The following is a 27712-nucleotide window of genomic DNA, read 5'->3' on the forward strand; positions in this document are numbered from 1 at the left end:
AATGGGCCTTTAGTTATGCATTGCCATTGGTTGCGGCCCATACAATTCTGGGTTTACTGGACAACCTATGAATTGAAAAGATTATAAATGAGGTGTTTAGAGTGAGAAGTTTATTTAAGAGGATTAATCCCACTGTCAACAAATGTAAGGAAATCAATGAATTTATACATTTTAAATGGTTTGATTGTGAGATTGGACTCCTCAAATAAGCTTCTCACTCTAAACATTTATGGATACAATCGCAAAATCTTCCACGACCGGTTTGATAAACTTTTATTTTTTTTTGTTGGAAGAAATATTTATTTATTGAAAAAAAAAGTACCATAACAGCACTGGACCGGCCAATATACCAAAATATATAAATAAATAAAGATTTTGTCAATATACCAGATTCTCATATTTCAAACAAACAATTACACAATTTTGTTGGTCGAAAATTATTATTATAAATAATAAAAAACAATTTATCACCGCACTAAAAAGGACTATTATTCGCTCGCTCCAGATTTTTCATTTTTATCCTGCTTACAATTTATCCTTCGTCTCGTTTTGCTATGGCCTCCGCCGAGATCGCGGAGATTGAGTTCCGATAGTTCGTCGGTGAGCTCCTCTGGACCACCGACAATGAGGCACTGGAGAGGGTCTTTTCCCCCTCCGGTGAAAGATACCGAATCGAAGATCATCGAGGACCGTCAGATCGGTAGGTCGAGGTGCTTCGGATTCGTTACCAGCAACATGCGAATGCGATCCAAGGAGGCCAGAACCTTGATTTGAGGGTTAGTGTTCTTCTCCGATGTTAGAGCGGGTGTTCTTTTGCGATCTTAGTGTTAGCTAATTTTATATTGCGATGTTAGGGTTAGCTAGCGCTCTTTTTCCATTGCAATATTAGCGTTTTTTTGCGATTGCTAGGGTTAGATAGCTTTCTTTTGCGGTTGCAATGGTAGGGTTAATTAGCGTTGTTTTGCGATTGTAGTGTTAGGGTTAGCTAGTGTTCTTTTGCGATTGCGATGTTAGGGCGAGCTAGAGTTCTTCCGTGATGTTAGTGTTTTTCTGTATAAATGATAGAGGGGCTTTGCATGTATCAGGTGTGGCTTTTTTCAATGTTGTTTATAAACCATGGTCCATAGACTTAAAGTGAAAATAATGTCGTTTGTTGCAGACATCTGGTCTTTTTGGTTGTGTCCTTGCTCATGTTCGTGTGATGTACTTGCGGTGGTTCCCACGAATGTACCATAGGTTAGTTTACATATATTTGCAACATGGTTTGACGTATAAACATTTGGCTTATCCCTCCCTCTCCTCCCATCTATTTCAGGTAATCACTTTTTCATTATGTCAGGTGACCATGGGAACAACATGGGAGGCAACCTCACCACTAGCTTTCCAGATCACGATGACCTATTTGCACCATTACACCATTTGTAGTTATTAAAGGTTGGTCTCTATCAACATAGTCAATATATTTATTGAATGGGAATATATGTGCTAGTTTTGATGCTCAACATGTGCCAAGACTACCATATTCTGTTCTGGTGTCAACGGTTGAACATTCATAATACAGTAATTCTATGTATGATATTATATCTCATGCTAACTGCTGTTATGGACCTCTCATCATTTTCATTACCTATCGACAATTACCTTTTTTTGGTCATGTAACAAAATTGAAAAGTACAGTTTATCTTTAATTTGATTGTATTGCTGAAGATTAAGAGGTTTTCATTATTATGTTGATAAAAAAGTTATAAATATAAAATATAGCATTTTAGAATTTTTCATTGCCACATTTTGTATTCTGATTCACCAATTGTAGCATTTGTGGTGGTCATTCCGACCCCAAATATTCTTCCAAAAAGTTTTCTACGTCTTGTATTTTAACTAAAGAAAAAATCTCTTCCTATTGGCTTATTTTATTGGTATGACAAGTTTGATGTCCTGTCATATTTCGTAGTTGGTATACATAAATATTAATATGATAAGACATCCTATCAGTTTTGTTAAATACTTTATTCTTTGAAGATATCTTTATTCTTTGAAGATATCAAAAACTTCAATTTTTTGTTTATATGATAAAACACTCCAATTTATTCTTTAAAGATACAGGAAACTTCAAATTGGTGCACGAGTTAAGTCCATCCATTCCTTTAAGATTTTGTATTAACCCCTGCAACCTTTAGAATGTTCAACTGCCTAAAGTTTGTTAAGGCCCATCTTATATTTGTGAAATTTCTGCTTATCACCACTATGGATTTGACTTTTTCTGCTTTACAAGTGGAGTCAGAACACGAGTAATACTGTGATTTTAATGGAAGGGTAGCTTCCAAAGTTCACATTTATGAAGCTAAACTATTGAACTTTCAGTATGAAAAGATTTTACCCTTAATGTTATTTATTCATATATGTTTTATGTATGAAAGATCTGCCATAATGTTATGAAATTTTGATATGACCCCTTTATTAAGCAAACCATTCAAATGGTTATAAAATTATTCATTGGATATATTTAGGGGTTAGGGTTCCATTGTGTAGTACAAAATGGGCAATGGTGTATGTCCTTTGTGATCTGTGGGGATCCTTTTCTCTTCATCTTCTTCTTCTAGGTTCTGTTCGTGGCGATATTAGCAGTCCTTATAATTTGGCAAACATTTGCATTCACAGTGATATGTTGTTTCATTTCTTCACATAATTTTAACTAGTCGTTGATGAACTGATATCAAGGCTTTCTTTTGCAGAATTTGACTGCCAGACAAATAATTTAACTAGTGGTTTCTCACTGAATCAGGTAAATTGCTTGTTCCTCTATTATTTTTGGCCTGCTTTCAATTGTGACGTTTGAAAACTGAGTTTTGTCTTGCAGGAATTTTTTTTTTACTGGAAGCAACTGCCTGCCAGTGCTGCAGCTAAATGCAATTGATCTATACCAGATGAAACTTTGGGACGAAGAAGCTGAGTCCGTGGAACTTCAGTCAAATTTCTTCTTTCTTTAGAGGGAAAATGTTCTGCAATGTTTCCCTTTCTTCGTCTGTCATGGTTCAACGTATCGGACTAATAAGGCAATGGGCTTAAATACCGGGGGTTCCTATTTTAAACGGGCCCCTTTTTATTCCAACTTCTAATATTGCGGGGAGGCTAGAATGCAAGAATTCTATAGGTAGGGCCTTATATCTGGCCCTTAGGTGAGCCTCTATCTCTTAATCGTTGAATCAATTTAGTTAGTTTAATCTAACGGTTAAGAGATAGGACCTCACTTAAGGGCTATATATAAGGCACTCACTATAGAATGACTTGGCTAGAATGAGGGGTTATTATGAGTGGGTAATAGCCGTTCGATTCAGTGCGGGGTTATTATTGGATTGTTAGATTTGACCTCCTCATTGTAAACCCTCAACATAGCCGACTCATTCTATAGTGAGGACCTTATATATGGCCTTAGGTGAGGTCCTATCTCTTAACAAAGTCCAATAAATTTAGAACGGCCCAGATCTAGGCCCAATAACGTAATCACTGGCCAGGACGTCTGCCCAAATGGTTACCAAATAATGTTAAAAGGGACAGTAACGAGAAAATGAGGGCAAACGTAGGCCCATTAACGGGAAACGCCCACAAAGGCCTGCCCAACAACGTTAAAAAAGGCTCAGACCGTGATCCAATAATCTGGAAACAGGCAAAAAAGTCGACCCAATAATGTGAAACCGGGCCCAGATAGTGAACCAATAATATGAAAGAAGGCCCAATACGGTGAAAACAGGCTCAACAGTCAGCACAATAACGTGAAACTAGACCATAGACAGGCCCAATAACTTTTAACTGGCCCAAATATAGACCCAATAACGTCACAATTGGCCCATAAAAGGAAAACAGGCCCAAACGCAGGCCCAATAAAGTTAAAACTGGGCCGGAAGGCTGCCAACTATGTTCAAAAGGCCCAAACGTCAGTCCAATAACGTGAAAATAGGCCCAAACATTGGCCCAACAACTTGAGGACATGCCCAAAAAACTGGACCATTTGACCGGGCCAATAACTTTTAACTGGCCCAAATATCGGCCCAATAACGTTAAAATGGCCCATAAAAGAAAACGCAAACAGCGGCCCAATAAAGTTAGAACTGGACCTAAGGCGGCCCAACTACGTTTAAAAGGCCCAAACGTAGGTCCAATAATGTGAAAATAGGCCCAAACATTGGCCTAGCAACTAGAGGACATGGGCCAAAAAGGCCCAATATTCCGCCCAATAACATGATAACTGGTCCAGACGGAGGCCCAGGATATAAACCCTTTAGCAGGTCCAATTACTTTAATATAGGCCCCAATCTAGCCGGCAAAACGTAAAACAGGCCTAGATTCCGACTTAAACTACGGCGAAGCAGGCCCAAGCGTCGGTCCAATAACGTGAAAACAGGCCAGACAGTGGGCCAAACTACTTATATGGTAACTCTTTTGAGCCACCATGATTTCGTGGGCAGAAAATTTCAGCGCCCACTTCAATAGTGAACTAAATATTGGAGTTGTTCCATGATGTGTCATATATAGACCATATATACGGATCTTTATATTAGTCACAAGATTCATCTGAATAGTAACTTCACTAAATTTTAATGAAATGATGTTGTGGTTAATATGAAAATTCACATGAAAAGTCCATATATAACACCCTCGCTATAGAATTTCGCCGCCCGCATGTAGGCTGGAGGCCCAAAAATATCAACGAGCCCAGCAAATCTTAGGGCCTATTTTATTTCCGAGCGGCTCACAGAAGAAAAAGAAAACCATGCATACAAAGAATAATTACAATGCAGCCTAATTACAATCCGCGGCACTAAAATAAAAGAATTTATTTTTACCCAAAAAAAGGAAAGAAATTATATATTAGACTTCTTTTGATCGAAATGAGATCAAATTAGTCAAAACAAAAAACAAAAAAAAACAAAATGAAGTTTGAGGCGAAGTCCTGCTAGCTTCTGGTTTCAGATATCCTGGGGAAAAAAACAGTTAAAACAATTAATAAATTATAACCATCAGAATTAATAACAATTGAAATAACACTGAAATAAACCAGATGGTAGTTGAACCGAAGCACATAACTCAGGAATATAATGAATGTGCAAGTGTACAACACAGCAAACAAACATAAGAAAAGTGTCACGCCAACAAACAAACAAACAAAAAACATCATGAAAATTATTGCATGTCTCTCGAAGAAACATTAATCCTCAAAAATTACCTACAAAATAAAAGGCTAACAGTAACAGACTCCAGCTGGCTTTTCAGAAACGAATAATGTCTTCAAGAAGTGGACGAAGAGTTAAAATGCAACAAATGGGAATCTTAGGAAGTAATGTTCGTTATGTCAATAACCAAAAAGGAACATAGAACAACAGGTTCTTTTATTTTAAATGCAAGAAGTTGCAACTTATAGGAAGAACATTTGGTGTAGGATAAGGATAACCACCGAATGTTAATGATCACAAACCAGAGCACAACATACTGAAGAAACATTTTAAAATACTCTATTACTACATTGGTATATTCATAACTTTCATTTTAAACAAAAATGAACTACCAAAATGAATAAATGCTAATACACAGAAATAAAAATAAAACATAAATTATTATATCTTCCTTCTTTTACCCAATCCAAAGGTAAATGTCAATAGATAATAAAAAATGAATGATACACAGTTATGATGAGATACTATATCCAATTAAGATTGATGTGTACCAACTAGGAAATATAACAGAACACGGAGAGAGAGAGAGAGAGAGAGAGAGAGAGAGAGAGAGAGAGAGTAGACTTCTCTTCTACTAGTAAACGAGTATAGAAACCCGAAACACTTCCTAAAATTATAACTGCCAATCTATCCTCGGTATATATTTGACAATGTGGCCAGATAAATTTTAGCACCGTGAAATTTACTCCACCAAATTTTATTTCCATGCTAATAACCCATAAACATTGCTTGGGTGTATAGACGCAAAAGAAAATATGGAGAACTTCAGAGACTCCTCTCCATTCTCATCCTAACTTGAAAAGTTAAGACTGACATTGCCTATAACAGTGAGTTTGAACAATGCACTAACCCATTTATGATTTTTCACGTTCTAATGTCTTTCACTTCATGTTACATTCAAAGTTAGAGAAGCACCATCATCTAAACATCAAGTGGTCGAATATAAAAGTTATGATGCTTATTAGAGCATCCGGTTTTGCTACAAATGATTACTTTTAAATTCACCACACAACTGTGTATCAATGATGTGATGACACAATGTTCCTGATTCTATATGTAAGATACCATCCCCACTCCCCAATATCAAGCCTCTAGCTGATACATTATTCAACAAAAATATGCTATTTCAAAGCTCACCCATTCGATCATTCGTGTGTGCCAATTTTATTTTTGTCAGATGTATTGTTCACGTTTTCAACAATACAAAGCTATTTGCCCCTGAAAACTTATTTTTGTTCATTTTGTATCCGCTTAAAACAACAACAACAAAAAAATAATTAACAAAAGAAAAGACATCTACATGCTTGAATGAGCAAGGAGTAAAACCTTAAAAGATATGGAAGACCCGCTGTCAGTGCCTCTATCAATCCACATCACATCTTGAGCAAGCTGCCATGGAGTGTAACTGAAATGGAAGCAAACAGCAAACGCATTAATGCATTGAATTAAAGACTGACAATGCCTCAGCCCTATCGCTCCATCAAATCAAAGTCAATGATCTCGATAAACCATAGCCTAAGTAAACCCTAAATTTCAAAATCAACTTTGACGGGTCCTGGAACCCCCATACCTTGCCCCATCAGATCTCTGGTGTCGGTGTTAATTACTGCGCGATTTCAACTGTAAGTTCTTGAACCATGGCGGCCATCGAGGCGTTAAACCTCGCAAAACAAGAATCGGATTGGAGGAGCTTTTCTTGCCTCGTCGCCTTTCTTCATGTTGGCATAGATCTGAGGCTTCGTTCTGAGGGTTTAGGGTTTCTTGATCTTCTTCCCTCTCTGTGTCTCATCTTTCATTTTCTCAGATCTGCTCAGTTTCGTTTAAGGGTTTGGGATTTGTGCGATCAGGCTCCCCTTTCTGCTTGATACGATGTCGTTTCGCTTTTGTTTTAGTGGACTGGACCTGTTTGCTTAATTGCCTATTGACCCTGGACTCGGCCGCGTGTCCTGGGTTTGAAATTGAATACGCATTGGGCCATTCTCTTATAGTAGTCCAGTAGTGATAGACTTTTTGCGACATGTCGTATAATTTGACTTATATGACTCTCGCGGTTATTGAAAAAATATTATAATAAGTGATCTATAACATTTGATTACAAAACCATATCATATCAAACTTCAAATCCAATGCGTCATTAAAACCCAAATAATGGTTTTCTTTGCACGACCTTCCTTAACCACTCTAGTCACGCTAACCAAAACCAAGGTAAGATTTGAAGTTTAACTAAACAATTATCGTGAATGGATAAGCTTGGAAACCAACCAAATTATTTTATTTCTAATCCACGACATCAAATTTTCACACGATTTCCTTTTATTTCAATCAATGTATAAAACCACTAAGATCAAATATTAGAGAATTATAGAATACTTATATTATATATTTTATATATGTGTTATAATATGGATAAATGACATAGTTTATTTTTCCTCTTTTTAAAAAATAATATATAATAATTTGAGACATATATTAAATATTAATATAACATTATTTCTAGAAAAAGCACAGGTGAAAGGCCCCGCATTTATTTAATTTTTATTATTTTTCATTAGAGGACCCCAGAGAAAATTGTGGTGGTAGAAGCACCAAGAGGAAGGGACAAATGGAAGTTTTGGTGGCTTAACGTAAAAGAGAGAACATGATGGACCCCACAGCTACATGGCCCACCAAAATGTGTGTGGGGGGAAATGAGTGTTTATCCACAAATGAGCGGCCATGTCCATCCGGGTTTTAGAAAAGCCTCATTTGCTTCTTTTCAATCATTTCCTTCTTCTTTCATGGATCGTTTGTTTTGGAACTTTTTCGTTGAGTGTGATGTGGTGCGGATTTGGAGCAACAAGAAGTCGTCTCTTCCTATCAACACAAAGAACAACGAGCCCTTTGAGGTTCCCTTCAGATAAAAGAAATCAAAGCAAAATATGATACGTATTATAAAAGACAAAGAAACAAATAAGATAAATTATTTATAAGGAATTTTTAACTTAAGTGATTAAGAAGAATTATTCACGTACTTAATGTTAGTTTGACTCTTAAGTAATTAAGTAGAGTCATTAACGTATTCATTATTTATCACGTGCCATAATTATATAATAAATTTGAGATTATCAATTTTCTTTTTTTTGGGCACTATGTCCACTTTCATTGAATTAGAAACATTAGGTGGGTAACCCAAGTTATAAACTTATAGTTTATCAAAAAAACTAAATTATAAAATAACCATTAATGGGAAGAAAAAGAAACTAATCCCTAAGTTAGGCCAGGCACTAAATCTAGCATCTCTCCCCCCCACCCCCACAAGACCACAACCCTATCCAGAAAAGATTTCAAATAAATTTGTAATTTTAAGGACCCCACAGAATATAATCATCCACATTGCCATAACCAATACAGAGAATCTCCAACTCAGCAAGCATAATACAACACTGCCATTAGTAATTAATTAATAAATAATAATAATAATAATATTCACACTAAAAACCAAAATGATAGTAATTAATATCCACACACAAAAAAAAGAAAAAACGTTTCTAATTTGAAGGATCCAAATAAGCTAAAATCCTTGACCCAAGCAAATGCCGATAAACACCCAAGGAGACCAAAAAAATGCCGATAAAGACCCAAAGAGACAATGGGACAGAGAAACAGAGAAAGGGAGAAAACAGAGGGAGAGAGGGATGGATAGGATGTTCTCAGTGGAGGAAATGTCTGACCAGCTGTGGTCTTCTTCAGCACCACCTGTCAATGAAGCAGACGACGATTTGTCCAAAATGAACCGGAGCGCATCGGAGTGGGCCTTCCAGCGGTTTCTCCAAGAAGCCTCTCCCTACTCACCATCACCCTCACCACCACAGCCACCTCCACCTCCACCTCCTTCTTCTTCTTCTTCTTCAACTCACCATGACCACAACGACGTCGCAGAGATCAAGATGATCAATGCCCACCACCCCAATCCCGCTCCCGCTCCCACTCACGCCCCTAACAACAACAACAACAACAACAACAACAGCAACAACTATAATAGCAACAATACGCCGTCGTTTAGCCTGCAACCACCTAATGTTCCCGTTGATTCCGAAGAGTACCAGGCGTTTCTCAAGACCAAGCTCAATCTCGCCTGCGCTGCTGTGGCCTTGTCTCGCGTGAAGGTTCGTGTTTTTTTTTTCTCCCTCTTGTCATTTTTTTTATCTTCGTTCGGTTGCCGAGAAATATGATCGAAGTCAAATCAGTGGTTTGAGAATGAGATCCTATTTGGATGCTCAGGTCAGAAAGCTAAAGGAAAGAAACTGAACTGGAACTTGGAAATTTCTTGAATTTGGTTTTGTCTGTGAGTGTAAAGTTTAGCTCAAGTTAGCTGCTTTATAGTTTGGTTAGCCTCAAGTAAGATTTTCTTACTGTATATGTTTTTAAAAAATTATTGGGTTTTGATTAATTACTGAAAAATGCAAAATTTGATTAATTACTGAAAAATGCAAAATTCAAATTCCTTTTTTATTTGTTCTTCTAGCATTTTCTCGGTATCCAAACAGAGTGATAAAGTTTATAACTGATGGGTTGGTTTGCATTTCTCACTCATTCCCTGGGTAAAACAGACGGTGAAATTGTTTGATAAGCTTGAATATCGTTTGAACTGACCCAACATGTAAAGGTCAAAAAGAATACTTTTAACTTGGAAGTTGAACCTTTCTTTTGTTGTGGTTTTGTGGGACCTTCATGGTAATAGTAAAAGTAACTTCTGCAATAAAAGGATGAATTGTTTGGAAGAAAAAGCAGGCTACAGCCTAAACACAAAGACATGAATTATGTATGAGAAGAGTAGTAGTACTTTGTTTGTTTAAAGATCGACCCAAGCAAGGCAAGGCATCCACACAAAGTATAAAACTTACTCAAACAAGTATAAAGTAGAATTCAAAACCATGCTCCAGTTCTTTATGCTTTTCTCAAACATAAAACTTAAAGTCCCAAAAGTTGCAGTGTGACCAGGTTCTTCATCTCATAATATATCATTCTTCCTACCTGAGAATTCTCTTTTGACCCTCATTTCTCTATTGAGTTAAACTAAAGCCGTGTAAGCACCGGAGCATGGTTTTGAAGTCCGAGTGAGATTGAATGGATGCGAATGTATTTGCCCAAGGGACTATCTGTAGTAGGGATTCAAAAATCATGTACTCTCTTCAAACGCTTGAAGCCTGAGTCAACATTATTAGATCAATGTCTTTGCCCAATGGGATAGTTATAGTAGCATGCCTTAGCAAATTAAAAGCCTTCATCTGGTTCATCTGATTAAATGGAATCGTAAGGAATCTGTTCAGCTGAACTGTAAAGGACTTTCGGATTATGCAGCATGTTAGCGATGACTTTGGCTCTGAAGGATGAGAGAGCAATCTGTTCAGAGTGACATGAGAGAGTAACTTCACATACTTAGCAAGGCATGCTGGCCTTTGAATGATAAATGTGTAATCCAGTCTCATATTTGTCAGCATATATGATTTATACCATTCTTTGTCAGAATATGATTTATACTTTTTGCTTCATCTTTGGTTGAAATAGATTTGAAACCATGTTTTTTTTTTAAAATCTGTATAGATAAACGCTAGCTGATCTATTCTGGTCGTGTGAATAGGGATCTTTGGCGGACAGTCAAGATTCTGCTGCTTTAGCTGGCAGTGGATCACAGGCTTCCAATACTTCACATTTGGGATCTCAAGCCCCTTCTAAAGGTTTGCATCTCTCTTTTTATGTATTTAGTTATTTGAATCACAAGTCTCATATAGTAGGTCATTTGATCATGTTCTTTCTGCTTTTCTGTGAGATAAAGCTGTTCCACTGAGTACCTAAAGAGTTATGCACTTAGAATATCACTCTTTTTCCTATTACCTACGTAGGAGCTGGGTATGATTTATCCAGGCCGCATGATAAGAATGCTAATGCACCGGTTGGCATTCCTTCATTACCTGCAACACAACATAGATCTGCGGTTCCCGTAAGGCAAGCAACTAGTGGATCATCAAGAGAACTGTCAGATGATGAGGACATTGAAGGAGAAACTGCAATGACTGAGAATATGGACCCTGCTGATGTGAAACGTGTGAGGAGGTAACAATGGTATCTGCTTTTCTGATTGTAAAAATGATTATGACGCATTACATGATAGGTGTACAAAAACTCAATTATTTAAAGCACAAATTTGTTCACGTGAGACCTAAAATAAGCACATCTAATCTCCATCTCTTGATTAATGAGTTCATTTGCTTCAAACTCATTTGGTTCCTTTCTCTTCCACTAAATCATCTGGTCTTTTCCAGAATGCTCTCTAATAGAGAGTCAGCTAGACGCTCAAGAAGAAGAAAGCAGGCGCATTTGAGTGAGCTTGAGGCACAGGTTTGGTCCTTCTTTATTTATTTATTTTTTGGCTTCCGATTTCACTTGCCACCTCTTTTAGTCACTTGTTTTTGCATTTCTTTTTTTGGTCCTTTGATCTTCTATAGATTTCCTAACCCAATGTTCTTTATAGGCATCTCAATTAAAAGTTGAGAACTCCTCTCTATTGAAGCGTCTGACTGATGCAGACCGAAAGTACAATGAAGCAGCTGTTGACAATAGAGTTTTAAAAGCTGATATTGAAACATTGAGAGCAAAGGTAAGCTTGTTATCAGTACCGCTTGCTAACTGTTTTCTTAGGCAGGTTCTTAGAATTGCAAGATGAGGATCAAAACCCACTGATAGTGATTACCAGTTTTTCTTTCTTTGGAGAAAAGACACAAGTATTGGTTCAAGATGAAGCAAAAAAATTGATATAATTTTGTTATTTCGTCCGCTATAATTCCAGGTAAAGATGGCTGAGGAGACAGTGAAAAGAATTACTGGGTTGAACATGTTCCATGCCATGTCAGAGATTTCCTCCACTGGCATGCCACCATTTGATGGAAGCCCTTCAGAGACATCAACAGATGCTGCTGTCCCAGTGCAACATGACCCAAATCATCACTTTTTCCAACCTGCTTCTGATAACCCTACACCCACTCATGACCTGAGAGTCAAGCATCATTCTGCAGACATCCCTTCAGTTGAAAATGTGCAGCAGAACTCTGCAGCTACATCAGCAGATGCCGTGGGGAACAAGATGGGGCGAACACCTTCCCTACAGCGAGTAGCTAGCTTAGAGCATCTGCAGAAGCGGATTAGGGGTGGAAATCCTTCTGGTCCTCATTCCAATGGAGAGCAGTAGTTACAAACAGAGTGTTCTTTACATGAGGAAGGACTTTATTAAAGGATGCTTTCAACAACCATTGTATTGCATCATTACTTATGGATTAGTCATGTAAAAATGCTATTCTTTATCCAAAATACACTGATTGATACTTTTACCAATTCCAGTTTGTCATGTCATGCATGGAACAGATTATAAACCACTGCAATTATCAATTTTCCTTGGCAGTTACATTGTGTCGTGGTGTGCTCGAGTTTCTGTTTCTTTACATTTCATATTCATCATCATTTGAAATCTCTACAAATCCAAAAAATAATTCCTGATCGGTATGATTAGATCAGGAGGGATAGATTCACTTCCTTTATTAAATGATAGGCTTGTAGGCTGATGGGCCAAAATAAGATCTGATACCCTCAATTGCTAATAAAATATAATAAAATGCACTTTACATACAGTACACTTGCTCTTTGCATTATCTATAAGAAGTCCTCTAACCACTGAAAAATTTGAAAGTAAATACGAGGTTCAACTTTGAATCTTTTTCTGAATCATGAAGAGTGTGTGGGCACTCTGAACAGTTGTCTTTTTACCAGCTCAATATTTCGCTGACTTGCAAAACTACAATCCATCCAGGACATGATTGCTAAGGTTTGAAGAAGTTTGAATTGAACTATAACCAGCTTTGTTTTCAATTCCCTTAACCTTCATTTCCTGTCTTACCATCTCCACATCCTCCCACCTTTCAGCATAAGCATAAATGTTCGACAAAGCTACATAGTCCTCACTCTTTGGAGTCAAATCCGCACAAGTCTGTGCCGACTGTATGTGGAGCAGCTTCTTCCCCACCTTCTCGCCCATTGCAACATCCCCATGAACTTTGCAAGCACTTAGCAAACTCCTCCACAAGACGGCATCAGGTTCAACTGGCATCCCTACTATAAATTCATAGGCTTCTTTCAAGTATCCTCTGCGGCTAAGCATGTCAACAATGCAACCATAGTGTTGCATCTGAGGCATGACATCAAAGTTGCTCTTCATCATATGGAACAAATGGAGGCCTTCTTCAACAAGCCCCGAGTGGCAACAAGCCGAAAGCAAGCTGGTAAAAGTCACTGCATTGGGTTTTATTCCATAAGCCTCCATTACATCCACAAGCTCCAATGCTTCATTTCCCTTACCATGAATGGCTAGCCCGGTTGCCATTGCTGTCCAAGTCAAGATATTCTTCTCTTTCATTCGCTTAAAAATGGACAGAGCACCATCAACACATCCACATTTTGAGTACATATCAACAAGACCAGTGCCTATAAACACATCATTATGAGGAACCCATATTGTCTTCTCAATATAACCATGTACACAAGCACCAGTTTCCAACACACCCAACTGAGAAGCCGCAGAAAGAACACAAACCATTGTAGTATCAGTAGGTTTCACACCACAAACATCATCCAACATGTCTCGAAACAACACTAATGCATCACGAGCACTTTCTCTTTGTGAACAATACCCCGTGATCATTGCATTCCACGTAACGCTATTTTTCACAGCCATTTCATCAAACACCCTCCGTGCAGAAACAAAATCTTTATTACTAGCATAAAAATGTACCAGTGTAGTTTGCACCAAAATGTTTGATACGACATCATGTTTCATGATCCGGGCATGTATTTGGCTGCCTGCTAATAATGTTGACACTGAAGGCAACCTAGCACAAGCTCCAAGAACAAACTTGTAGGTAAAATCATCAAAAAATAAGGTTGCTTTAGATACCCAATTGGCAAAAACAAGAATAGAGTCTTTGGGTTGAGAACATCTTATCAAAGTGTTTAAGAGGAACAAGTTTGGCTCATCAAAGTGTTTGAATACAAAATGGGCATAAAGGTTGGTGCTTTGTGGGTCTGATAAGGCACAGTATTGCTGAATTAGTTTGGCATAAAGGGTGGGCGATTTGAGGAGGCCACTGGTAATCAACTGGGCATGGGTTCGTTTGAGTTGGTGGGTGGATTTTAGCTTGAGGTTTAGCAGAAAGAGAGCTCTGACTCTTGGGAGATGGTGCATGTGAGAGTTCTTGGAAGTGAACTTCAGTGGAGAAACAACCCAACTGAACAGGGTAGATAGCCGTTGACCCAAAAAACAAAAGGAGTTTCACTAAAACACCCAAAATGGGGGTTGAAATTATAAAAAAACTCAAGCACTATTTAAACATATAAACACACACAAAACCCATCATTACACACACTCAAAACCCATTTATAAATACACCCAAAAAGTTGACTTTTGGGTTAATTTTGAGTGTGTTTCTATGTTTAAATAGTGCTTGGGTTTTTTTATAAATACATGTTTAGGATTTGGTTTATTTATAAATTTGTAAAAACAAAAAGAGTAGATAGCCGACTTAAACTAAAAAGCTGAGAATTTTTTCAATAAAATAAGGTTGATCTGTTCTGTATTTGTTCAATAAAATTTGAGAATTGGTTTATTAACCGAGATGGTCCGTCAACTATTAGTCTAGTATTATTTTAGTATATTAACTAAAATTTTCATTTCAATAGTACGTTAACTCTTCATTTGGTATCAAAATGGTCCCATTATTAAGGGCAATTAATATTTTCATTAAATTGAGGGATAAAACTATCTATATTAATTAAAATATTAATAAATAATTTAAAATTAAAAGAAACTATTATAAAACTTAAGAAAATTGAAAAAATTGAATCCCACCACCCACATGGCTGTTTTTTTTTGGCTGAGATTAACTTAAAAATTAATAAAACTTTTCTCTTTTGTTTAAATTAATTTTTTTTAAAATTAAATCAGATAAATACATTAATAAAATAATAAAAAATTTAAAAAAGTAATCGAAACACAAAAACAAACCGTTTGGGCTCTTAGCCCCTCTTGTTACCAAAAACAAAAACGAACACAGATTTACCCAAAAAACACTGCCTCCCATCCCAACCTGCAACCTCCCCCCTCTCAACCTCCACCCCCTTACCCCCACACACCCTGCCCCCTCTCAGCCTCCACCCCTCTTCCCCCCACATAATCTTGGTCAATTTGGGACTTTGTTTTGAGCCGGTTGACGAGGATGTTGAGAACCCATTTGCAAGCCCCACCGTAAGATTTGATGTGGGAAGGGTGAAGAATTTCGGAGGTGACGTTGCGGCTGAAAAACATTTTAGGCGAGAGAACCCCTAAACCAATTCTCTCGTAGTGTGCGAATTGGTTTAGGCGAGAGCATTGGCCAATCCAATTCTCTTGTCTTAGGCGTTGAAATCTCCAACATCGCAAAACTAGGGTTCAAATTTGGGAGTTTTTGGGGGAGCTTTTAACAGAGATTGGAGGGAATGTGTTTCAGCATGTGGCTTGGTGGTTTTAGAAGATGGTATTGAGCTAAAATTACGATTTTATCCCTCGATTTCACAGAATAGTTCACAGAATTTGACGGTGGGATCATATTGATACTAAATGAACAATTGAAGGAGTATTGAAATGAGAAGTTTAGTTGATGAACCAAAATTCATTTCAATTTAGTTGATGAACCAAAATAATACATGTTGGAGCAATAAGGGGCCATTTCAGTCAATAATCGTTGAGTATTTATCGCCAAAAGATGAAACTTCAGTAGCTCATGTGGAAGTCATTGGTCAAAATAAATATCCAAAGGTCCCACTTTTCCCCTTATTTTATTTCTATTTTATTTTTCTTGGCTGGAGCCACCATCCCCTTCTTGTTATCTATTCTTCCGCAGCCTGCACAAAATTCAACCGAGAACTCCAAAACCTTCGAAAACCCATAAACTAAAATTGGAAAGACTAGTAAATAAAAATTCAAAACAATTATGGAGATCTCATCTTTTACTCTGTCCACTCAAAGATCCCCACCTTCTCTCCCTTTCTCATCATCCCAATCTACCTTCTTGAGCAACAATGCCACTACCTTTTTATTCCCCAACAAAAACAAGGTCAATAGCGGTGCTTTGGTTCTGGGCAGGACCAGAACCAGAACAAGAACTGAAAGAGTCAAGAAGGGTCTCACTTGTAACGCTTTGTTTGGTCTTGGGATGCCGGAGCTTGTTGTTATAGCTGGGGTGGCAGCTTTGGTTTTTGGACCCAAGAAGTTACCTGAAGTGGGCAAGAGTATTGGGAAGACTGTCAAGAGCTTCCAACAGGTTGGTTTCTTTTATCTGGATCTGTTTCGTTCTTTAGAGAATGGATGACATTTATTGCCAATTTGATTCTTTTTGTAGTTATTGTTGTTTGTGTGTATGAAAATTGGAAGAAAATCAAGAACTTTCAGTTGCACTCAGCTAAATAAGGGTTTTGCTCTTAAGAAAACTTATGCAAATTTTGAAATTGCTACTGCTACTATAGTTCCTGGGAAAAGTGAGGAAAATAAAATTGGGTACCTAGGTTTTGACTATGTTGTCTAGCTGAAATGAAAAGTCAAATGAAATATTACAAAGAAAAATAAAGGCGCATGCTTGTACTGGACTCTAATTGATTGGAGAAAAGACTCAAATGTGTAAGAAGAGGAAGTATTAAAAGCAATTTTTATGCATTCGTTCTTGCGGTTCTTCTTTTAGATGGATTTTGTCCCCTTATAGTATTCCTATGCTTCTTCTATTTTGGTTAAATTACACCACCTCCCCTGGGGTCTAAAGGAAATTGTATCGCTACAACCTGTACCTCCTGTATTGTAGAAAGAAACTACGAAATCTCTCAGTTATAGTAGATTTTACAGTATCCTTTAATGCAGGACATATAGTTTTCGTCTAAGGTAGCTTTCATTAGAAGTTCCGGTATTGGGGTAGAAATTTTGAAGTTATAATATGGTGTTCAAAATGGTAATGACACTAATATAGACAATATTGGTCTATGTAATAAATCTTTCCGACTCCATTACACTCAATATAAGAGACAAAAGAGAACTAGGAAGAAGATGACACAGAAACTAGAAGCTTCTCCACTATTCAATATTATAACAAAGGTTAGTGTAACTGCAAAAATGAAGGGAAGTCATTATTTTTACACCCTCCCAGCCCTGGATATGCCATAACACTAAGTTTGGTACAAAGGATTTAGGAATGGGAACAAATAAAATTATAATTTTACAAGAAGATTCTAGCACTTCCCTTCTAATATGTGCAATATCAAACCTGAGCAATGGTACTCCTTTCCTTTCATTATTCATACCAAGATTAAGGGGGGAAAAACACACTCCTCTTCATCATCCCCTTTTTCCACTTATCAAAAAATAAGTATTAGATTACTGATCCCATTTTTCCTATTGTATCCAACCCTCCTTTTCACCAAACATAGTGCATCTTCAGAGAATATTTGGTGAATCTTGTTCCATTGATCTATATACTACAAATTTCTTTAGTTTTCTTTAATACGGGATAGAGTGACAAATGGCCACTGGTAGCTGTAGGATTGTTTCTTCGGAGGGAGCAACATGAATTACAAAACTTTTACAGGTCAGATTGTATTATTTAGGGGTTCAGGGGGAGGTGAAAGAAAATGCGTCCCATCAATTGCCTATGCAGTATTTTATCAAATTGAGATGGTCATTGCAACATAACTTGACAATTTTTGGTTTGATTCACTCTTTTTCATCTCAGTCTTTTCATTTCCTCCCGTTTACTTGAACTATTTCTTTCTTATAAAAACGAAAAAATAACTCCCAGAAAAACATCTTCACTTAAAAAGAAAGGTGGAGAAGTCAGTCTTGCGAAGCACCTTCTTTCAGTTAGCGACTAGGCCTCCATGCTTTCCAGTTCATATAATCTACCTACCTAACCTTCAATATTGTATTTACTGTAGACGGATGCATATAGACATCAAATAGTTGATTATGTGGCACAACTTTAAACTCAGTTAGCAGTATGTAATTCATTGATGGTCACTAAACACAACACCCTCTAGTATTCCCAGAAAAAAAAAAAAAAAAAAAAAAAGGTCTAAACCATAAGCATAAAGCTTCTTTTTGCATTTTAAAGGCTTTTCCCCCCCTTATATGTAACTTTGTCTGAGGGTAACTTTTGTATTTAAAAATGTTATTAAAAGGGTGGGGAAAGTAAAAGACTAATTTTAATGTTGCTACTTTCTATCAATGTGCGTGAATAAGTGAATGATGGAATGACTTTGAAATCTTGAACACAGTGATTTTTTAATGTCTAATGATCTCATTTGGGCCGGCTTCCTTTCCATGCTCCTCATAAGAGTGTATTTTGAATCATTCCTCTGTAAATCTTGCAGGCAGCAAAGGAGTTTGAGACAGAGCTTAAAAAAGAACCTGAGGCACTCACAGAGACACCTACAGCTGTGAGTGAAGAAGAAAAACAAGAAGTCAAGGTCTCAAGCTCAAAGGAAAATGCATAAAGGTTGTAGTGATCCCTCAGTCGACGCATTCTCAATTTTTTGTTGTGCTGTAAGTTTAGGAGAAGATCACGATTTAATACAGATCATTATGTGGAATATTTTCCTCTGGAACTGTATGTTTACCACTGCACTGATAATCTATTAAGAATTTGCTAAGTTAGATCAGCAAAAGCTGCTTTCTTTTGTTAAGGATGCAAGTTTTGCACTTTGACTTGAACTCAAATTGGTTTCTTAAAAATGATCCAAATTTTACGTTCCCTTCTACTGTGTTGTCGTGTTGCATGTCAGGCTCATTGAGGGGGAAAAGAATTATTACCAAACAAAGTTAAAGAAAAAAGAAAAACTTTTTGCTTTAAAAATAAGAAAGATGAGCTTCTGAATGAGGTGAGAGAGAGATACTTTCCCTAAAGCAGATTCAAGGTGTCTTATAGTGTAAGCAGCAGCCCTAACACTAAACTGTTTTGCAGATAATGGATTGGTGGTCCTTGAAGATGGCACTAAAAATTATAAATCATTTCTAAAAGCTATTTTCTTTTATTAATATTCTTTGGTTGCAACTTCTGCAAGCTCTTTAACAGGTGCTCAAATTAGATATAGAAGTAAATTAATACAAGAAATGCATAATCTTTGTCAACGTTGTTTAAGCTTTATACAATTTTATATCATATGCTTTTTGCCCTGATTGCTCAATCATACAATATTTTTCAAAAGTAATCTAAAAGCATGCAATTATAACAGGTTATGATGCACTAATGATATGTATGGGGTTGTTATCCTTGTGCCCGACTTCACTACTTTTTTTTTTTTTTTTTCCTTTGTGTGGTGAAATACTCAAGTAATTTCAAAACAAGGCATAATTAACAATAAAAATTGCACTAGAGTAATATTTTGGGGTTTAATTAACTTTTTTTCCCTCAGTTTCTGGCTTAAATCTTGTGATTTAGGTACCTTATGAAGGGCTAAGATCATTTTTATGTTGAATTATAAGAAAGCAACTCCACTAACTAAACAAAGAGCACCGACCCAGTAAAGGCAAAAGAATTAAAAACTAGAAAGATAGCAACCTTTTGTTGTGTATTTAATTTAGAGTTTTGAGAGATGCAATGGATGGACAATGAAAAATCTCACTAGTCAGCTAGGCCCGAGCCCTCAGCCAGCCAGCCCTATTCTTTTCTTTTTTTGTCAACATCTCAATTTGGGCTACTGATTAATATCAATTTTTCAAACCCAAGTTTATGGCCCACTTAAATTTCACTATTTTCCTTTTCTTTCTTTAAAATAAAATAAAATAAAATTATAGATTGGATGAAAAAATGAAAGCTGTCGCATTCGAGGAAAGAAGAAACCCCCATTATCCTCATAAGACGTGCAGGGAGTGAGTTAGAGTTAGAGAAGATGAAATTTTAAAAATAATCATAATCATGGAGTCATAGGCCTTTTTTTTATATTAAAAAAAAAAAGAAAAAAAAAAAGGACTGAGTGGGATGGATGACCCCAATTATGGAAAGCTTAATGACGTGTACAAAACATAAAACCTGATTTTCGGGTTGTAAAAAGTTGGATGATGCAAATCTGGTGTGATTAGGGACTTGTTTTTATTTTTTATTTTTTATCTTCTGAGGAGGGGTTATTTTTGTTGGTTTGATGCAAGATAGTGTGCCTTTTGGGAATCAGGTAGAGTTTCGTTTCGTAGGCTCCCTAACCCTACCCTAATTAAGTATTTCTTGTTTTGGTGAGAGAATGAGAGATAAAACACGAAGCAAAAACGGATAACAAAAATACAAAGTATCTTCTCTCTCTCTATGGATCATTGAATTGAATTTCATAAATAAATTTCAAAAAATAAAATGCAGTGCCAATAATAACCTTACTAGTAATTATACTAGTTTTTTTAATACACGCTATAATCTAAACTAAAGAGAAGAGAAATTTCTCACAAACACACTCAACTAAAATGTTATACGCAAGTCAAGATCATTTTTAATTGAACTATAGACCCTTTAGTGTAATTATTCTAGTTTAAGTTAAAATCTTGTTATCATAAAAAATGGAAAGCTAAAACATAAAGAGCTCTTGTCTTGTCAGCACGTAGGGCAATGCCAGTAGTCCCACCACGATTGCATATTTGAGAAAAAGACTGCAAATTTTGCTGATTGCTCTCTCTCTTTCTCTGTTTCTCTGTGTGTGTGTGTGTCTCTATAAGTTGAAAGTTGAAACCATAAATCAGAGTCACGCACGAACAAATTTCCCAACCCAAGTCAGAGTTCAGAGCCCAAAAGCAAAGGAATTCAGAACCCAAAAAGAGAAGGTTTTCAGAAAGCACTTATTTCTCTCTCACCTTTCCTTCTCTTCTCTTTCGCACTTTCTTTCTTTCTTTCTTTCTTGCTTTCAAAACCAAAAAACTCCAACCACAACCCATAATCTACTGTAAACCAGCTCAACCCAACCCTCTTGAAATCCCCAATACCATTTCCGGGTTATCGGGTCTGAGGACACCCATTTCACCAACACCTCCTCTCTCTCTCTCTCTCTCTCTCTCTCTCTCTTACTTGGCTACCCCAAAACCCACTTCTTAAATTCCCTCCCAGTGTTCCCAAAACCCAATGCTTCGCATAAACATAAAATAAAATAAACAGAGAACACACACACACACTCTCTCTCTCTCTCTCCCTCGAAGGGGCTCAAGAACCCAGCTTTAATTCCTTGTCCACCAAAGTCTTCATTTTTCTTACTGTAAATTGCACAACTCTCTGAACAATTACAGTAAGGGGGAAAAGAAAAAGTAGTTGGTGGAATATGGCGGGAAATCCGCCTGAGGGACTTGGAGACGATTTCTTTGAGCAGATCTTGGCTGTGCCACCGTCTTATAGTACTGGTGGTGCTGACTCAGCTGGTGGTGGATACGGAGATGTGGGGTCCATGCCCATGGTGCTGCAGCTAGGCTCTGGTGGGTCTTCTTCAGCTGGTGGTGGTGGTGGTGGTTCTGGTGGTGGAGGGTACAGAGGAGTTGGGATGGGGATGGGTATGCCTCTGGGGTTAAATTTGGAGCAGGGAGGGTTTATTGGGCAAGAGAGGTTCAGAGAACTGAGAGAAGAAGTTGAAGCCAATACTAATAACAATATTAACACTTCCAATGTTTCTGCTTCTGTCAGCTCTGCAATGAATGTAAGTCTCCCTTCCACTTTATCTTGATTTTTTTTTTCTCTCTTCTTTTTAAGATTAGGATGTCAATTCTCAAGTTTTCTACTTGTTTGATGGATGGGGATTTGCTTGCCATTCCTGGGCAAGTGGAGTTTTCCATGAAAAATTCCTTTGCTGTGCTGCTAGAAAGTATTAGATATGGAGGAAGAAAAAACTGCCCCCTTTCAGTTTCAGTCAGCTTTCCTTGGAAATTGAAACTTCAGAATCTCTTTCTTTTTGTTCTCTTAATTTTCTGTACTTTTTTTGGGAGAATTTTAGAATCAATCAATTTATTTCTCTGGATGTGAGAGTTGAGAACCAGTGAACAAGTATGGATATGCTTGTAAAATGAAGGGTTTTGCAAGGTTAATTTGGCGAATTTGACATGGTTTTTAGTTGTCGGTGTGGCAGGAAAGAGATTCTGTTCATATGACAAATTTGTTTCCAGCGTTTGGACACTTGCAAAATCACTCACTCCGGCCAACGCCACCCCCTCCGCAACCTCACCAGGTAAGTTCAACATTTCATAATGACGAAATTGACCTCTTTCTTTCTTTTAATTAGTAGAAATAGAATCATCATGACATGACATCCCGCTGCTTGAACTTTGAAGTGTGTCTAACGTTTGCTATCCTAGGCAATCACACAATCTCATGCCTGCTAACTTTTTCATTTGACATAGTTCGATTGGACGGGGATAGTGTGCTATTCTTATTTCATACAAGTTTTTCTGTATACGAGGGGAGAAAAACTTCATTGCAACGGGGTTAATATTGTTTTGTTATTCTCAAATAATAATGTTATATTATGTAGAAGTGTTATCACGCATATAATAGCATTATTAATTAGAATAGTAAAATAGTGTTATCCTGTATCACGAAGTCTTTCTCCTTGGAGTGTGAGGGGTACAGTTGATAATTTAAGAAACGAACAAGGGCTTTGTTTAAGAACTCTAGTAGGTAACGGATGTGTTCTGCACGCGCTTTAAGGAGCGTGGGGGCACTTGTTGTAGTAGAAAGTGAAGTATCCGACAGACAGAAGCCACCATAAACGTGTGAGTTGTTGGAACGTGTGGGAGAGGTCTGCCGTCCGAGGGACTTTGTGGTCCTTTCGAGTTTCGTTTTCTAATTGCAATCTTTGTCAGTCTAAGATAAACGGCTAATTATGATGAGCACGCGCCTCTGGGAGTGGCCAGAGAGCGTGGGGAACATGCGCTCCTGCTGTCCCTTCACATGGGGTTGACTCCTACCATTTTGACTTTGTCAACATTTTGACTTCTCGTGATGTTTGCTAATACGGTTGGTTCAGCCAATCTTGTAGTAGACAGACTTAGGCAGATTTTGCTGCAGAATTTGGGGACCTGAATTTGAAGTTGTTTTTATATTTTTTCCATTTTTCCTGGAATTTTTTAATTGTTTGATGGTTCAGTTGATGGCTCTAAGAGTTGCCTGAGAGTTGGTCAGTTTGGCATGAAAATTTTAATCTTGTGTTTCATTTATTTATATTTGGAATTTTGGGTGATTAGACCAATACCTAAAAAGAAAGAATGAATATTTTTCTTGCTTGACATTAAAAACATCTTGACTTGTCCAACTAAAAATTCAGTCATCCTCATCCAAGAATGTACACAGGCTGATGACAATAATGTACGCGACTAGATGTCAAAACTTAGAGCATCTCCAAGGGAGATGTCAAATACCAAACATCAAATTTAAATTTGATGGTTGATGTGGCAATTTGACATCTTACACAGCTTTACACTCCACCTGATATGTCAAATTAAATTATTACTTTATTACATTTTAGTGTTGATTCATTTTTAATTAATAAGAAAAGAAAAGAAAAAATAATAAAATATTCATTTGACATCTTGCTTTTGGGATGTCAAAAATAACATCTCAACCTCCGGCCTTCATTCTCCATCAGCTTTGACATATCGGTTGGAGTGATGTGAAATGTTACTTTTAGCTGTTAAATGTCTATGTGGCACGTTTGGCACATCGGTTGGAGATGCTCTTAGTTCCGTCAATGTTTTGTTGTTTATCTCTTCCTCGTAAAGCATTTGATGGAGTATTGAATGGAAAATTGGATAAAGATGTGAAATGACTTGGGAGATGGTGTTCCACCATGGACTGTCAGGATTAATCTGATGGAAATCCAAATTCAAAAATTTTATCGAGAGCTGAAATATAGTATCTTATGCTGTGCTTTCACTTACCTTATTTTACAGCCATAATTTCCTCAAATTTAGACAACATATGATTTAATGAGAAATCAATCTTTACTGATTAAGAGCTCATCATTATATAAAAAAACTTTTGATTGTCCTGCTAAATTTTGACATATCTGTACTGACTTTGACCCCAACATAGTAATGTATTTAATTCAAACCTTCCAATTATCGAATGATTACATATATGCCTTAGTTCAAACCTAATACATGTTTGCTATTGGATTTTCATCTTCACTTATGATGTATGGATTGTCATAATTTGTTAATCTTGTTGCCGCAGTTTCATAGCCAACCATCACCAGGCCCAGTTGCTGCTGTCCATCACCCTCCTGCCATCCGCCCAAGGGTCCGAGCAAGACGTGGCCAAGCAACAGATCCCCACAGTATTGCTGAGCGGGTAAACTAGATTTTTTATATTTAAGAGAAAGCTAAAATCTTCTTTTCCTTTTTTTTGAAAGTTAGCGGTTAGTTCATTCTCATTGAAGACATCCAAATTGCTTCTGTTTAACTTTGACTAGTAAGATAATTCAAGATGACACTCCTGCATACATTTTGAATTAAAATGTCACAACTTTTGGCGTGTGCAATTATTTTGAGACTAATAAAGTAGAGTCTGTTATTTGTAAGCAACAATTACTTGCTAAAACTTCAAGGCTAGGTTTCTGATGGTGGTTTCCTATGGTGTACTCCTTTTTCTCTGAGGTATAGGTTGCAATATGGAAATAATAAAGTAGATACAAACGCATTTGCTAGTCAACCTTTTCTCATGGCAAAGAATCTTGATATCTCATGTGGGATCATAACATGGACGATATGTTCTCATATGCATATATTCTTCTTTCAGTGAACATAGAGGCTCTTTAATAAAAGTAGATGCCTATCCCTAATTAGCATTGAGGGCTATACTAGTTTTGTAATAACCAAACTGCTTCTCTGGTAACACTTTAGACTTCATCATGGCATCCATTATCAGGACTTTGATATTATACCACACTCCTATATCCTATGCCTGTTTATTTATTCTATAGATAATCATATGTCTAACATACGTTATATGCATATATGTATATATCTTCTTGGTGCAGTTACGCCGGGAAAGAATTGCAGAAAGAATGAAGGCTTTGCAGGAATTGGTACCCAGTTGTAACAAGGTTAGTGCCTTACAGCGCAGATTTAATACCTTCTCCAGGATGAATTGCATTTTTTTTGTTTCATCATTTCAAATATTGTAGTATGCAATTATGATGATGGAAAATGCCTATCCTTTGAAATATAAATTTTACATGTAGTGACGCGTTATGTGATCTTTATGCAGACAGATAGGGCAGCTATGCTTGACGAAATTGTGGACTACGTGAAATTTCTAAGGCTCCAAGTGAAGGTATTTATCCAAAATTCGTATAGATTCAGGATATCTCAAAATGATTTATTGTAATTCCTGCATCGTTTATTAGCATTTCCTAATCAAAGTAAGCTTAAAAGTTTTGAAAGAATTCTTAGTTTTTTCGGATGCTTTATCAAATGTTTCTTCATAAAAAACCCTTTTTCTGCACAAATGCTTAAAAGTCTTTATTGAATTCATCATTGTTTCAAAAACTTGTACCAAATTCCAATGTCTTCCAATTTCCAAAGTCTTCACCACAATGTAGGTCCCAGTCATGATGCATAGCCCAGGCATCATTAAAGGCATTGAGACTTTCTTTATATGAAATAGTTATTTTGTCAAACCTGAAATGACTTTGTCTGGTTGGAACCTCTAGAATTCAATGAAGTCATAATCAAATAGCAAAGGACACAAAACTTTCTTCAATTTTTGTAGTTTATTTATTTATTTTCTTGGTAATCGATTTGATTTTCTTTATGCTGAAACAGGTACTGAGCATGAGTAGACTTGGGGGAGCAGGTGCAGTGGCTCAGCTTGTTGCTGATGTACCCCTATCAGCAGTCGAGGTAGTCAAGCCCAAACCTGTTGTTACTTGATCTTATTTTTTCTCTGCGCATTTTTTGGATTGATCAACTTAATTATGCACGTAGCTTATTTTTTACATGTATCAACTGTACTATATATGATATTCATCCAGGCATTTAACCTATAAAAATGTACATATATAATGCCAGGACAATATACATAATTATAGTCATTAGTAAGCTAGGATCATAGAGATAGGTTTCCTTTAGATCATTATTAAGCTTGATGAACAGTTTAAAACCTACCGAAATCCTTAAGTAAAAACCATTCTGATAAAAATGAGAGTAGTCTATGTACTAAATCTTCCCCTTTCTGTCTAACAGTATTTTGACTATTTTCTGTTTCTTGTTACTATCCACCAACCTTGGATACTTTTGGAATGAAGGGAGAGGGCATTGAAGGAGGAACCAATCAACAAGCATGGGAGAAGTGGTCTAATGATGGAACAGAGCAACAAGTAGCTAAGCTGATGGAGGAGGATGTAGGAGCTGCCATGCAATTCCTTCAGTCCAAAGCACTCTGCATCATGCCAATATCACTTGCCCCTGCGATCTTCCGGACACATCAACCGGACGCAACGACACTGGTCAAGCCAGAATCAAACTCCTCTTCATAGGTTCCAACAAAATATGCAATAGCACATGCCCATCAACGACTCCGAGCACGCTTCTGGGACCCCAACCTAATTTTACTCGAGAGTCATGACAGTGGGTATTTTGTAGTCTGGTCAATTTTATAACTCATTAGAAGTGACAATCAAGTCGCTGCAACTGTTCACTCTTTTTCGTTGAGTTTTGTCAAACAAGGGACTGATTGTCATGCCTAGGTAGAATTGTGAGGCACTTGATGTATTTGGCATAGGAAGTCTAGGGAAGAATTTTCAAAAGCCAATTTGATGTTTTCCTCTTGTAATATCAATGGTGGGGTTAGTTGAGTGTGACCAAAAATGTTGGTGGTGGGAGCTCTTTCAATTTCCTTATGTGGATAATGGGATATGGGACCATCTAAAAGGGATGGAGGGGTGTGTGTATGATGTATTTTGAGAAAATTTTAATGCAAGTTGAAAGTAGAAAATGGTTGTTTGTCTTATAAAGTTTTGTTGGACGCTTCTGGTTCTAAGAAAAATATATCTGTATATATATATATATATATATATAATATTGTTGGAATTGAGTTTGTTATTTTCTTTAAAAGTGAGGTGAGTCATTTTTTTTCAAATTCGCTGAATCATTATCGAAGAGAGAGTTTATTGGGCGGAAAGAGTAGAAAATGACATCTTTTATCAAAAAGATGGTCACATTTTCTCTCAATTTGGTTCACTTTTTATTTATTTTTTAGTGTTGCTAAATGAACCCTAAAATTAACTGAGCACACCCTACTACTAAACTATTTATTGAATTACTAATTTACCCTAATATAAAATACCAAAAAGAACATATTAACCATATGTTAATAATAATACAAATGTATTTTCTATCCGTACATACACAAACAATGAGTTTCAACCGC

At 36.8% G+C, this 27712-nt stretch overlaps 4 protein-coding genes and 2 long non-coding RNA genes across 8 annotated transcripts; 4 read left to right on the forward strand and 2 right to left on the reverse strand.

Moving 5' to 3' along the window:
- Positions 1-456: 456 nt before the first annotated feature.
- Positions 457-3109, forward strand: LOC103318636 (uncharacterized). Of its 2 annotated transcripts, none has more exons than XR_513226.3 (5): positions 457-776; positions 1160-1236; positions 1316-1434; positions 2733-2782; positions 2858-3109. It is a non-coding gene; the product is annotated as an uncharacterized LOC103318636 (long non-coding RNA). The 2 variants fall into 2 exon arrangements; XR_001677723.2 differs by having other exon boundaries at positions 1340-1434.
- Positions 3110-4699: 1590 nt separating this feature from the next.
- LOC107881122 (uncharacterized) lies at positions 4700-7476 on the reverse strand. Its single transcript, XR_001677807.2, has 2 exons — positions 6555-7476; positions 4700-4973 (listed from the first exon to the last, which is right to left on the reverse strand). It is a non-coding gene; the product is annotated as an uncharacterized LOC107881122 (long non-coding RNA).
- Positions 7477-8735: 1259 nt separating this feature from the next.
- On the forward strand, positions 8736-12666 carry BZO2H3 (bZIP transcription factor family protein). Its single transcript, XM_008220039.2, has 6 exons — positions 8736-9373; positions 10849-10945; positions 11111-11321; positions 11531-11606; positions 11740-11865; positions 12055-12666. Exons 1-6 carry the CDS (start codon positions 8801-8803, stop codon positions 12451-12453), a joined length of 1482 nt encoding a protein of 493 aa, XP_008218261.2. The 5' UTR covers positions 8736-8800; the 3' UTR covers positions 12454-12666.
- Positions 12667-12820: 154 nt separating this feature from the next.
- On the reverse strand, positions 12821-14599 carry MEF20 (mitochondrial editing factor 20). Its single transcript, XM_008220041.3, has one exon. The coding sequence runs from the start codon at positions 14494-14496 to the stop codon at positions 13054-13056; it is 1443 nt and encodes a 480-aa protein (XP_008218263.3). The 5' UTR covers positions 14497-14599; the 3' UTR covers positions 12821-13053.
- A 1248-nt stretch (positions 14600-15847) lies between these two features.
- LOC103318639 (Bacterial sec-independent translocation protein mttA/Hcf106) lies at positions 15848-19010 on the forward strand. The gene is made up of 2 exons (XM_008220042.2): positions 15848-16609; positions 18699-19010. Exons 1-2 carry the CDS (start codon positions 16280-16282, stop codon positions 18819-18821), a joined length of 453 nt encoding a protein of 150 aa, XP_008218264.2. The 5' UTR covers positions 15848-16279; the 3' UTR covers positions 18822-19010.
- Positions 19011-20976: 1966 nt separating this feature from the next.
- Positions 20977-27296, forward strand: LOC103318640 (transcription factor UNE12-like). Of its 2 annotated transcripts, none has more exons than XM_008220044.3 (7): positions 20977-21986; positions 22413-22511; positions 24515-24631; positions 25320-25385; positions 25550-25615; positions 26107-26184; positions 26589-27296. In XM_008220044.3, the coding sequence occupies exons 1-7, from the start codon at positions 21618-21620 to the stop codon at positions 26817-26819; spliced, it is 1026 nt and encodes a 341-aa protein (XP_008218266.1). In that variant the 5' UTR covers positions 20977-21617; the 3' UTR covers positions 26820-27296. The 2 variants fall into 2 exon arrangements, with proteins under 2 accessions (XP_008218266.1, XP_008218265.1); XM_008220043.2 differs by having other exon boundaries at positions 21053-21986; positions 22398-22511.
- The last annotated feature ends 416 nt before the right edge of the window (positions 27297-27712 follow it).

Source organism: Prunus mume, linkage group LG1 (assembly GCF_029339155.1).
Source record: "Prunus mume cultivar Tortuosa linkage group LG1, ASM2933915v1, whole genome shotgun sequence".
In the NCBI taxonomy this organism is placed as follows: Eukaryota; Viridiplantae; Streptophyta; class Magnoliopsida; order Rosales; family Rosaceae; genus Prunus; species Prunus mume.

Bases quoted from the DNA above. Each gene is read 5' to 3' on its own strand.
- BZO2H3 (XM_008220039.2), top strand. From the start codon at position 8,801: ATGCCGATAAACACCCAAGGAGACCAAAAAAATGCCGATAAAGACCCA. The intron at 9,374-10,848 runs GTTCGTGTTTTT...TCGTGTGAATAG, and splicing joins TGGCCTTGTCTCGCGTGAAG to GGATCTTTGGCGGACAGTCA. The intron at 11,607-11,739 runs GTTTGGTCCTTC...TGTTCTTTATAG, and splicing joins TGAGTGAGCTTGAGGCACAG to GCATCTCAATTAAAAGTTGA.
- MEF20 (XM_008220041.3), bottom strand. From the start codon at position 14,496: ATGCACCATCTCCCAAGAGTCAGAGCTCTCTTTCTGCTAAACCTCAAG.
- LOC103318639 (XM_008220042.2), top strand. From the start codon at position 16,280: ATGGAGATCTCATCTTTTACTCTGTCCACTCAAAGATCCCCACCTTCT. The intron at 16,610-18,698 runs GTTGGTTTCTTT...TAAATCTTGCAG, and splicing joins CTGTCAAGAGCTTCCAACAG to GCAGCAAAGGAGTTTGAGAC.
- LOC103318640 (XM_008220043.2), top strand. From the start codon at position 21,618: ATGGCGGGAAATCCGCCTGAGGGACTTGGAGACGATTTCTTTGAGCAG. The intron at 21,987-22,397 runs GTAAGTCTCCCT...CATGGTTTTTAG, and splicing joins CTGTCAGCTCTGCAATGAAT to TTGTCGGTGTGGCAGGAAAG. The intron at 24,632-25,319 runs GTAAACTAGATT...TTCTTGGTGCAG, and splicing joins CCCACAGTATTGCTGAGCGG to TTACGCCGGGAAAGAATTGC.